Source organism: Nicotiana attenuata, chromosome 3 (genome assembly GCF_001879085.1).
Source record: "Nicotiana attenuata strain UT chromosome 3, NIATTr2, whole genome shotgun sequence".
Classification (NCBI taxonomy): Eukaryota; Viridiplantae; Streptophyta; class Magnoliopsida; order Solanales; family Solanaceae; genus Nicotiana; species Nicotiana attenuata.
Window position 1 is genome coordinate 16,157,855 of NC_031991.1, and position 12,844 is coordinate 16,170,698.

The 12,844-nt window shown below is 38.0% G+C and overlaps 1 protein-coding gene across 1 annotated transcript; it reads right to left on the minus strand.

The window, feature by feature from the left end:
• On the minus strand, positions 11,328-12,411 carry LOC109224191 (heat shock protein 90-6, mitochondrial-like). Its single transcript, XM_019388778.1, has 4 exons — positions 12,274-12,411; positions 11,616-11,675; positions 11,447-11,521; positions 11,328-11,360 (listed from the first exon to the last, which is right to left on the minus strand). The coding sequence occupies exons 1-4, from the start codon at positions 12,409-12,411 to the stop codon at positions 11,328-11,330; spliced, it is 306 nt and encodes a 101-aa protein (XP_019244323.1).

A 12,844-nucleotide genomic window follows, 5' to 3' on the forward strand; every position in this document is an offset into this window, starting at 1 on the left:
TAAATGAACTCGTGAGGTCATGGGTAGTCAGAAACTACCATTGGACCCGAGTTTTGACCGGGCGAGTCCTGGGTTAACTTTTGAGCAATTGTGTAAAGATCGTAGCTTTAATTATTGGAATTATTTTATCTTGCATTATTTGATGTTATTAAGTCAATTTTGGTTAGATTTGTGCCGAGCAGAGATGAATTGTAAAGGAAAAGCTATTTTGATAATTGATTAAGGTCTTTTGAGGTAAGTATCTTGCCTAACATTGTGTGGGGGAACTACCCTGTAGGGATTTGTTGGTTTGTACTATTTGAACTATGTGAAAGATGTGTACACGAGGTGACGAGTGTGTACACGGCTTATATATAAAAATTTGAACGGCTTAGACTCTTAGGTTCTTATGTTCATTAAAAATGAAGTTGTCTTATCATGTTAAATCCTTCATTTGCTAGATTCACCCTTACGTGTTTTATTTGAAGTTGATTGATTCATGTCCTACCCTTGTTGCCAAATAAACTCTTGTGTGCCTTAATTAATTGTTGTCTCTTTTATTGCTATGCTATCTCTTCCGTAATTGCTGAACCTTAATTGAAGTTATTGCTATCTCTTCCGTAATTTCTTAACCTTAATTGAAGTTATTGTTATCTCTTCCGTAAAGATTTATGTGTAACAACCCGACCAGTTATTTTGAGCTTTAGCATTCCGTTCTATAGTTTAAGGTGTTGAGTAGCTTCATATTATGTATTATGACTTGTGTGTATGGTCAATTTCGATTTTCGAGCGATTCACGATTGATTTGGAAGAATGATTCTCACTTTAGAAGCTTTAAGTTGGAAGAGTTGACCAAGTTTGATTTTTTGTGTATTTGATCTCGCATCGGAGTTTGGATGATTTTTTTAGGTTTGGATGGTGATTTTGGACTTAAGCATATGCCCGGAATTGGATTCGGATGTTCCTATGTTGATTTGACAGTTTTTGACGAAAGTTGACAATTTGAAGGTTTAGAATTTTCCTAAGTTTGACCATTGGTTGACTTTATGGCTATCGGGTTCGAATTTAATTTAGGGACTTAGAATAGGTCCGTTTTGTCATTTGGAACTTGTCTGCAAAATTCAGTGTTATTCCGAGTTAGTTTGATAGGAATCGATGCATGGTTGTGCTTCTAGCAATTCTTGAGTTTCATTGTAATTTTCATGTGTTGTGGTGTCAGATTCATAGTTCTGGATGCTATATTGGTGTTTTGATAGCATGAGCAAGTTCGTAAGATATTTTTAGACTTGTGTGGATGTTTCGTATGGAGCCCTAGGGGCTCGGGTGAGTTCCAGACGCATTTCTGATTGTTTTGGTCATGTTTTGTAGTTGCTGGTGCTAGACTGGTGTTGCAGGTTTCGCAAATGCGAGAGACTCTTCGCATTTGCGAACCTTGCATCTGTGAGGTTAGGAACACATTTTCAAGGTTGGTTGGGGGCTTCCAGGTTTGCATTTGCGATCTTTTTAACGCATTTATTAACTTTTTATCGCTTTTGCGATTGGGGGACCTGGACAGGCTTGATCGCTTTGTGATCACAAGATCGCTTTTGCGAAGGGGCCTGACTTCGCAAATGCAAACTCAGGGTCGCATTTGCGACTTCTATCAGCAGGCTCCACATTTGCGATGGATGTTCTGCATTATTTGCGAACCCAAGGTCATATTTACGACATCTGCAGCTAAACATATAGCTGAAATTTTGGGACATAGCATCATTTATCACATTTTTGAGCTCTATGACTCGGTGGGAGGCTATTTTACGAGGTAATTTTCATACAAAGTCATTGGGTAAGTGATTTTAACTCAATCTTGATTATATAACATTATTATTTATGAGATTTAAGATATAAATTAGGAGATTTTAAGAAAAATCCATGTTTTGAAAAATAAAAATTTGAGATTTGAAAGTCGAACTGGACTCGGATTTGAAAGCCAAACACGTATTTGGACTCGTGGGGATATGGGTAATCAAGATCTACCCTTCGACTCGGGTTTTGACCGGGAGCACCTAGGGTGAGATTTTGTTGAGTTTTCAGGAATTGTGTGAAGATCTTAACTTTATTAATCGCAGTTTGTTTCTCTTGCATTGTTTGATGATATTAAGTCGATTTTTGTTAGATATGAGCCGAGCAGAGGTGAATTTTAAAGAACAGGCATTTTTAGAGTATTGATTGAGGGCTTTTGAGGTAAGTATCTTGCTTAACCTTGTGTGAAAAATTACCCCTTAGGATTTGGCTTAATTGCTTATTTGTGTTATGTGTAAGTGATGTATACATGAGGTAATGAGTGTGTACACGGACGTATATGTGTCTTATGAGCGTATTTGACCCGAGGTTATTTCTATTGCTGCCTTGTTTTGATTAAGAGGTCCCTATACCACATGTTTTCACTTTGGATAATTACTTGAATATATGTTCTGTGCTAGAGATCATGCTTTAGGATTTTAATTCCCTAAATTGGTCAAGTTGGACGTTTGTGAGATTGTTGCTAATTTGAGTTAGTTGAATTCATGTTTATAAGTTAAACACTCATCCGCATTTCCTTTATTGGTTTGACCTTGTGCACTAAGTTGGCAGATTGTGTGTTTATGTCTTGACAACAATTGTTGGCATGTTGTGTTGTTGTTATTATGGCACATGTGGACTTGTTGGGCGGATTACTTGGGTGTTTGCATGAGGTTTCTGTCGTGCTATTGTTATTATTGATATTGCACATGCAGCGAGACAAGATGGGATAATTATTGATGCGCGTGTGGCGAGACAAGACAGACCTTTACTTTATTATTGTGTAAGCGGCGAGACAAGGGGGCTATGTGGGGATGATATGTGATGGCATGGGGCGTTTTATTGATGAGGTTTGTGTGGTGGTATGACTTCTTGTGTATGTCATGAATTTTCACGTGTTTTGTTACGTTGTTTCCAATATGCTTATTTGTGTCTATTTCATTTAGTTGATGATTTGGTTGCCAAGGTAAATTCACCTATATAGAGTTGTTATCTCATATTCTGTGGAGTTGTTGGTAACACAACAAAATGAAATAAAAGAAAGTTGTTATCATGCATTACTTTGTTTGATTCTTGATAAATTTCTCTTGAACGTGTTATTGGTAACTGACACGAGTATGGTAAATATTGTGGCACGAGGTCTTTGTCATGTGGTTGTGATACACATTGTGGCACAAGGTTTTTGTCGTGAGTGTCGCGCCCCATTTTCTCGCGAAAGAGGGTTTCGACGTGTGACACCTCTTTTAAATGGGGTATTAAAAGAGAAGAGTCGCCACCTAACGATTGTTAAGGTGCGTTAGGGCACCTATTTGCGAGTAACTCTGTTTGATTGGTCTACGTCACCAATGATCAGGTAAGGGCTCAAATTACCTCGACGAGAAGGTGTTAGGCACTGTTTGAGGTCTACAACTGTAGGTCCCCGCAGAATTGCATACTATGTGGATTAGATAATTAAGCTAGGTGATCCAATAAGCAAAGAAAGATATAGAAGTTGGAGACTCTTATTGTAATATAAGAATTAACTATGTAACTAATTGATGCAAGTCTTAAAAAATCACAAGGAGTACAATTGCGTCGATTTACGACTAGGTGTGAACAACAAGCATATAAAGGATAGGGGGCCTAAGTTTTTTAGCCTAAAGGATCACCCTGTGCAACATAAATAATATTTCAAAACTCCCTTTGGGTAGGGTTTGCTCATATTATTCAGCGTACACAGACTATCATCTCCTACTACCAATTACTATGTTCAAGTTATTACTTAAAGGCGTTCTAGTTCAATTCTAAACCATATCCTATGTGTGCACTACCCGTCTCATGCCTATGGTTAAGGAGGCTTTGGACCTACTATTAGGTGGTTCTAGACTTTACTTAGGTTACTCAAAATGATAAAACTAGGTGACATACAAAATAGATAGGACTACACATAAAGACAATTAAGGGCCCAAGTTAGCCTCTACACATAAACAACACATGCACGCGGGCAGAATAGGCACTATATAGTTTTAGAATTAAGATGCATTAGAGTTGTTAAATCCTATAGACATGTTTTCTATGCGATTCTAATTTCCAGTATCATATAAGCAGTGTTGCAGCGTTAGACTAATGAACTCGCGATTGAAAGCGTTAAAACCCCTATAGGCATGATCTCTAAATTGTTCACGGCAATAAGACTGTTTGAAGCTTAGAGTTAACAACATTTTATTTATAGACATGTTTTCTATACGGGTGATAATATCATATAGGCATGATCGACAATTGAACTTGATTTTATAATACTCTATCCCTATAGGCATGTCATCTAGGCGGGGCAGTGTAATGAAAACAATAGAAGTAGTTTATTAAAATCCTATAGTCATGATATTTAGACGACCATTTAGTGAAGACATGTATTATCATATCCTATAGGCATGTTGTCTAATAATTAATCAAGGCGTTGGATTCGTATAGGCATGCTTTTTAAGAGCGCACAGTAGTAGACATAAAATCAAGCATAGCGATTACTAACATGCTTGAGATAGTGTATGAGTATTAGACAAGTTAGGTGAAGTGTGTGCGATTCCTATAGACATGATTTCTATTAGTGTGCGGAAATAGAGCAAGTTAAACAAAATAGCAAATAAAGCACGTAGACCCTAAATGCATGTTTTCTACACTTTTATGGCAGAATAGAGCACACCCCTTTCCCCAATTTCACTAACTCCCAATTGTTTGATTACAAAATCATTACAGGCCCAGAATAAAATAATACATACTTAAAGATGACCAAATACATGCTGAAACAAATACAGGCCTCTAAAGTAATTTGTAGGCCCAATATCAAAGTGAATCAGGGGTATCCCCAGGCCTTCAGTAGCATTAGTCCTCAGACAAATAGCAGGCCCAAACCACAGGCTCACCAGGACAGTACAATACTCCTGAATCTAATGCATAGGTCCAACAACACATATGGACCAACACCAGGACCAACGAATAACTTACTTACCCAAATAGATGCCAAACTTAGCCATACATGTGACAAACTACACATACAACAGATTTGAAGCTTAAACACTTTATTCTTAAAACATAAACAGCAAATGAACACATAAACAACAAATGCACGCGGGAAGAATAGGCAATATATAGTTTTAGAATTAAGATGCATTAGAGTTGTTAAATCCTATATACATGGTTTCTATGCGATTCTAATTTCCAGTATCGTATAAGCAGTGCTGCAACGTTAGACTAATGAACTCGCGATTGAAGGGGTTAAAACCCCTATATGCATGATCTCTAAATTGTTCACGCAATGAGGCAGTAAGACTGTTCGAAGGCTTAGAGTTAACAACATTTGATTTATAGACATGTTTTATATACAGGTGATAATATCATATAGGCATGATTGACAATTGAACTTGATTTTATAATACTCTATCCCTATAGGCATGTCATCTAGGCGGGGCAGTGTAATGAAAACAAAGGAAGTAGTTTATTAAAATCCTATAGTCATGATATTTAGATGACCATTTAGTGAAGACATGTATTATCATATCCTATAGGCATGTAGTCCAATAATTAATCAAGGCGTTTGATTCTTATAGGCATGTTGTTTAAGAGCGCACAGTAGTAGACATAAAATCAAGTATAGCGGTTACTAACATGCTTGAGATAGTGTACGAGGATTAGACAAGTTAGGTGAAGTGTGTGCGATTCCTATAGACATGATTTCTATTAGTGTGCGGAAATAGAGCAAGTTAAACAAAATAGAAAATAAAGCACGTAGACCCTATAAGCATGTTTTTTACACTTTTATGTCAGAATAGAGAACACCCCTTCCCCCAATTTCACTAACTCCAAATTGTTTGTTTACAAAATCATTACAGCCCCAGAATGAAATAATACATACTTAAAGATGACCAAATACCGGCTGAAACAAATACAATTATAGGCCCAATATCAAAGTAAACCAGGGGTATCCCCAGGCCTTCAATAGCATTAGTCCCCAGACAAACAGCATGCCCAAACCACAAGCTCACCAGGATAGTACAATACTCCTAAATCAAAAGCACAGGTCCAAAAACACATATGGACCAACACCAGGCCCAACGAATAACTTACTTACCCAAATGGATGCCAAACTTAGCCATACATATGACATACTACACATAGAATAACTTTGAAGCTTAAAGACTTAATTCTTAAAACTATGACTAACAACAACTCTAACCAAAACATATAGACCGGATCATACTAAATGGAAAGGCACATAAAGCACATATGAGGCAAGTCTATGGTTGTAATTCTAGAAACAAAGTTTAAGAGCAACAGGGGTATTTCAAACAAAGTTCCAGAACAAAGACTAGTCCAAAACCATCCTAAGGAGCTGTAAGCAGGGATTTGAACATGGAAATCTAATAGTGTCATGGGAAAAACCATGGAGATATAGACTTAACATGGAAACTTTAGCATAAGAGCCTAATGAGAATAGCTAATTTGCAAAGCTTAACATATAGGACAGACAAGCAACTCAGTTTCTCAATAAGTGAGCATTCAGATGAGAAGAGGCTGACTTTCAGGTAAGTAAAGTAAGCAAGCATTGTGTAAAGAAGAGTAAATAAAACTGGGATTAACATTCACCCTATCACAAAACATCAAATCAAAGGATAAATCTGCCTTGGCATTGCAACAACATTAGCATACAGAGTTCATATGATCATAGGTTGGTCTCAGGGAATAACAAGGATACATAAAAGATTTGGCATAGGCATATTTCAATAGGTTCTAAGCATGAATTTATCTCCTAAGAGATTCCCAGTCATGGTTCAAGATAAACACTAGTCTTGAATAGTCAACTAGGCTTAAACGTAGAGACAAGCATTCAAACAGATTGGTTATCTACAATAGGCAAGCATTGAGGCTAATAAGGTCAAGGAAAAGTATACTAGGCTACGTATTCATATAAGGTCATCCCATGGTTACATCAAGACAACAGGTGATGTATAAGGGATTCAATAAGAAGAAAACACTTCTAGACACACATATCTTCCCAGAAATTCAAACAACATTCGATAAGCATTAATTAGGTTTAGTTGCAAGCCAAGTAAACATCATGTATCACTTAGAAAAAGTCAGAATTAGAGCAGGTTTGAGATAGCATGATGTTAAACACCCATAGAAAAAGCATAAAATCAGAAATTAATAAAATTACGAGAGTATAAGATACTAACCAGTAGAACTAACGAATAAGTAAAGGAGAATAGCTCATTTCAGCAATACTTCGAAAATCAGTAGCAATAGAGGACAACAAGACCCCAATCCCACTATGTCAGAGTTCATAAGGACTTCTGATGAGTCCTGAGCAGTGCTCACACTAAGGAGGTTGAGAATGCGAATTCCGGTAGCCTTGACTTTCAACCGGCCAAGAACAATAGATTCAGAATAGTATCGAGTGAGTGAGGGGAAGAGAGAATCATTCTTCCGGTTTGTCCTAGGTGATTTGGGGAAGGGTTTATATAGTAGTTGAAATCAAACATCTAAACAAGGAAACACAATAAATCAAACATTAAATAAGGAAGGAAGATCATGTAGAATCGTTTAAGAACCAAATTAGGAAAAAATCAAGCAAACCCTACTTTGACCGGAATCAAAAATTGATTGAAGATCTTGGTGAATCGAACCCATATGACCTTGCTATGATGCATATAGATGACATATCATCCAAATCTCGAAGAGTGAAGCCGATTTCCCTTGATTCGAAGACTGGTATTTGCCAAAAGTGAGGCAAATACTAAGTAACACCATAATTTTGTAAGTAACAATGAGGTAACGTGTAAAAGGTAAGAGAATCACAGAAGGAATCCATGATTTGGTCGGATTCGGTGAAGATTTGGCGAGGCGACTAGAGTTTGTGAAGTGAGGGGAGGGTTTGAGAGCATATAGAGGAGGCTGACCGGGTGAAATGAGGCTAGGGTTTGGGGTGAGGTTAATTAGAAGAGGTAAATGACATGTGCACCGTTGATCTTGGGAAATTAACGGCCAGGATTTAATGAGAGGCGGATCAGGTTAGTGAACGGGCATGGGATAGTGGGTCGTCGGTATTGGGCTAGGGATTATTGGTCTGGAGTTTAGGGTGTGGGGTGGTGAATTGTGTCCGAAATTAGCTCAAAATTGGGCTACAAATTAAATACACAAAATTTATTAAAAATAAATTATAAAAAAATGACAAATAAATAATAAAAATATTATTCATGCAGTAAAATGCTTGAAATAATAGCTTAACATTAAAAAAATATAAAATGCTATTTTAGTATAAATAATATAATAAATACAATTATGTATAGAATATAGACTATTGTTGCAAAATTGTGTAAAATAGCTTTAAAATACAAATATAATTATATGCCATGAAGTAAAATATTATGAAACATATATGTGGATGCAAATAATACATTTGTGTGATTAGGTCATTACAAAATAATTTGATGGGGGTAATTAATACATATTCAAATAATTTAAATGCAAGAAAATAAATTTTAAAGCTTTACAAAACTTTAGAAAATTATAGAAAATATTTATATGACCCCTGAAAATTAGGTAATAATGCAAAAAGTGATATTTTTAAAGTATACATGATATTTATAAAATGTGAGGGAAAAATTGGGTATCAACAGCTGCCCCTCTTTACCCGGAATGATGAAAAGAGTTGTTGGATAAAGAAAATGATGACCAACTTTGTTCGAAATGAGTGGGGTATGATGCGTTTTGAAAAATGGGAGTCGAACCCTGGTTCTTGAGTTGTCTACATATCCCTAGTGTTACGGGAATCAGGTCGTGTGTAGTTCTGGATTCAATGGCAAACGAAACCGATGGAGTCGTTATCAGAGTGGTCGTGTATTTCGAGAAGGGATCTTTTGGATGTGATAGTGTCGTGAGTAACGGATAATTTTAGATGGAGGTGTGAATGCGAATTCGAACATTACGGATGTATAAGGTAAGTATTTGAGTGGTTACGGGACAAAGGGTAATCAATTACTGATCATCGGTTATGTTCGAGATGATTGAAAGATGTGAACGTTGTGAACGGAAACCGGAGCGAGGATTGCTCCTGTTCGTAGAAAGGTTGCCCCCCGAGTTACCTACAAAACTTAAACGACGATACACGCAAACATATATGGGGTTATTGCGAAAAATTAAACTTGATGCAAATTCCCTTTGGACCGTGAGAGTTGTCTTTGGATGATGAGTATGATGTCCTTAGACTATGATGTCCTGGGTCATTAAGCGTATGATAAGGGATTCACAGGCCATGGAATGGTGTCCTCGGCCATGAGGATGGTGCCTCTGGACTATGACGCCTTTGAATAATGATATGCAATTTCCACAGATCCTCTAACCATGGCATGATGTCTTCGGGCTATGAGGATGATACCCTCAGACTATGGTGCCTTCGAACAATGTGGCAATGTTTCAGCCCATGAAATGCAAAGATGCGGTGATATCAATCGCTTGATATAGGAAACAGGTAATGCTTAGTCATATGCAAGAACGAGACGAGACAAGGCTTAGTCTTGTATGAAATGAGGGTAGTGTTTAGCCTAATGCAAAGAGTGGAGACAATGCTTAATCTCATGCAAGGAAAGGCAGTGCTTAGCCTTATGCAATGGTGAGGCAGTGCTTAGCCTTATGCAGTATGGAGGCAGTGCTTGGCCTCATAGGGAGAATGGAGACGGTGCTTAGTCTCATGCAAACAAAGGCAGTGCTTAGCCTTATGCAATAATGGGGGTAGTTTTTAGCCTCATGTAAGAAATGGAGACAGTGCTTAGTCTCAAGCAAGGAAAAGTAGTGCTTAGCCTTATACAATAATTGAGGCAGTGCTTAGCCTCATGCCAGGAATGGAGACAGTGCTTATTCTCATGCAAGGAAAGGCAATTCTTAGCCTTATGCAATAATGGAGGCAGTGCTTAGCCTCATGCAAGGAATGGAGACAATGCTTAGTCTCATGCAAGGAAAGGCGATGCTTAGCCTTATGCAATAATGGAAGCAGTGCTTAGCCTCATGCAAAGAATAGAGACAATGCTTAGTCTCGTGCAAAGGAAGGCAATGGTTAGCCTTATGCAAAGAATGAGGACAGTGTTTAGCCCTATGCAGGAATAGCAACGATTAAATGTGAGAGGGAAAAGTTACTCTTAGCTTGGCGCGTTTGTGTTTGGTGACTTCTGTCGGTGTGAAGATAGTGATCTTGTTGTATGTGTATATTTGCGGACGTTCTTGTTATGTCCATTGTGCCTGCATCCAAAAAAAATCGTGAGTTTGGGGGGGAAGATTGGTTCGTGCTCTCGATTCCTTGATCTGCCTTCGCCCCTGTCTTGAGGTCCTATTTGAGTCACCCTGGGTAACGTCTGGCTACTACAAAAAATGAAATTTTCGGAAAATATGCATTTGTGATAAGTCGTTTATATAACAATGCATTTTGTTCAAAATATGTGATGATGCATAAAACAAGTAATGTTCGAATCGGAGACTGTGACACATTTTGAGACATTGCAACCTCCTTAACTCGAAACTTTGAGAATCCTCCTCAAAATTCTGTCCTATTTCAAATGCGTACTTTTGGCGATACATTCCTTGGTGATCGTAAATACGATGAGATCGGGCAAATTCTAGATCTTGCCCTAATTTATGACCATAGAGGGAGAATAGGGATTTTATTATGATGTGACCGAACCCACAGGGCTGCCTACGCATCCCCTCTTAAACGAAAATCAGGTCAAGCGTACTTCAGGTTACATCATATAGAAAGTGCAAACATAGTCTTAAACATAATATCTCTTGACTTCGTCCGAATTGATAGGTTTTTGCCATATCTCTCCATCCATCTATGCAAGTATAAGTGCTCCTCCTCTCAGTACTCGATGAACCATGTAAGGGCCTTTCCAGTTGGGTGAGAATTTCCCCTTTTCTTCATCCTGATGTGGGAAGATTCGTTTCAGCACCAATTGCCCCGGTGGGAACTGCCTTGACCTAACCTTTTTATTGAAAGCTCTTGCCATTCTATTTAGGTAGAGTTGACTGTGTCACATTGCGTTCATTCTTTTACCATCAATGAGAGCTAGTTGTTCATATCGGTAGGGCTGCTTATCAGGCGGATTGGGTGGTTATTTACTCTTAACGGTTTGGCTTATCGATTATCGACTTTTAAATGTATTAATCCGCTAGCCACCCGATAAGATATCGTGCGGATTGGTATCTGTTTAGCTCTTATCGGGCGATTATCGGGCGGTTTATCGGCCTAATTCAATCTATATTGCACATGACGCTCTTTGAGTTCAGAGCAGACCTACTTCCTTAGGATTTTGAAGCTGGAAAGGAAAGACAGTAACTCATTATATCAGTAAGAACAAACTTTTGAAGCATAGCAGCAGGAGATAGTAATCTGGAGACTAACCCATATTGGTTGAGTCTCATTTGTAAGCTCCCAGTCCCAATATTTCTCCACAATTTTTTTGGTCTTCTTCTTTTTCTGTTGTAGAGAGTTGGAAATTTCATCAGAAATGGAAAAAGACAACAGTAGAATCAACAAAGCTACCCCCAGAATATGTATTACTCCTAGCTACCTCAGTTGTCGCATCTTGTCCTTCCTTCTTGGCTTCTGCTGGATCCTCATCAACTTCAACCTGTAAAGAGACAATATCACGGAAACACAAGGCGATAAGGAGTTATATCCAGCTTACATAACGTGGAACATCAAAAATGTAAGACCCCAAGCATGTTTTGTGGCCGTAGATAGAAACAAGTGAATTTAGGCGTTAGGGTTTCTAAATGTCTAATAGTAAATTAGTAATAGAGAATAGAGATAGAGTACTAGAAGTGGAAGAAGGGTTTTTGATTATTTAATATATATATATATANATATATATATGGATAAAAATAAATTTTGTATGTATATATATATATATATATATATATTCTTAACGGGTTAACGGATTATCCGTTAAGAAAATTGAATAATCCGCCCCCAAACTGATAAGCCGTTAATAAGAAAGTTTAAATCCATTCCCCGCCCGTTAAAGCGTTAACCCGATACCAATAAGACATTTAGCTTCGGTTTTGGTTCGATTTTCGGTTTCGGTTCGGTTTTGAACACCTCTACATACCGGTTTCGTACCCCTTCCGCTTCGCTGAGCTCGGCCTCTTGTATGATCCTTAAGGAAGCAATCTCTACTTCGGCAGGGATAACGACTTCGGTATCATAGACCAGTATATAGGGGTTGCCCCAGTTGATGTACGAACTATGGTGCGGTATCCAAGAAAAGAAAATGGTAGATTTTCATGCCGTTTCTTGTAGTTGTCCACCATTTCCCTCAATATCTTCTTGATGTTCTTGTTGGCGGCCTCCAAGGTTCCATTCATTTACGGCCTGTATGCTGTAGAATTCCTATGCATGCTCTTGAATATTTTGCATATAGCTTTCATCATGTCACTATTGAGATTGGCGGCATTGTCAGTAATGATTGACTCAGGCACTCCAAATCGACAAAAAATACGATCCCGGACAAAATCCGCCACGAACTTCTTAGTCACTTCCTTATAGGAAGCGGCTTCAACCCATTTTGTGAAGTAATCTATAGCCACCAAGATGAACTTGTGTCTGTTTGAAGTAGCGGGTTCAATTGGTCCTATGACATCCATGCCCCAAGCAGAGAAAGGCCAGGGTAAACTCGTTGCATTGAGTTCGTTGGGCAGTACTCGTATCATATCAGCATGTATCTGGCATTGGTGACATTTTTGAAAATATTTGATGCAATCTGTCTCCATAATCATCCAGAAATAACCTGCTCTTAAT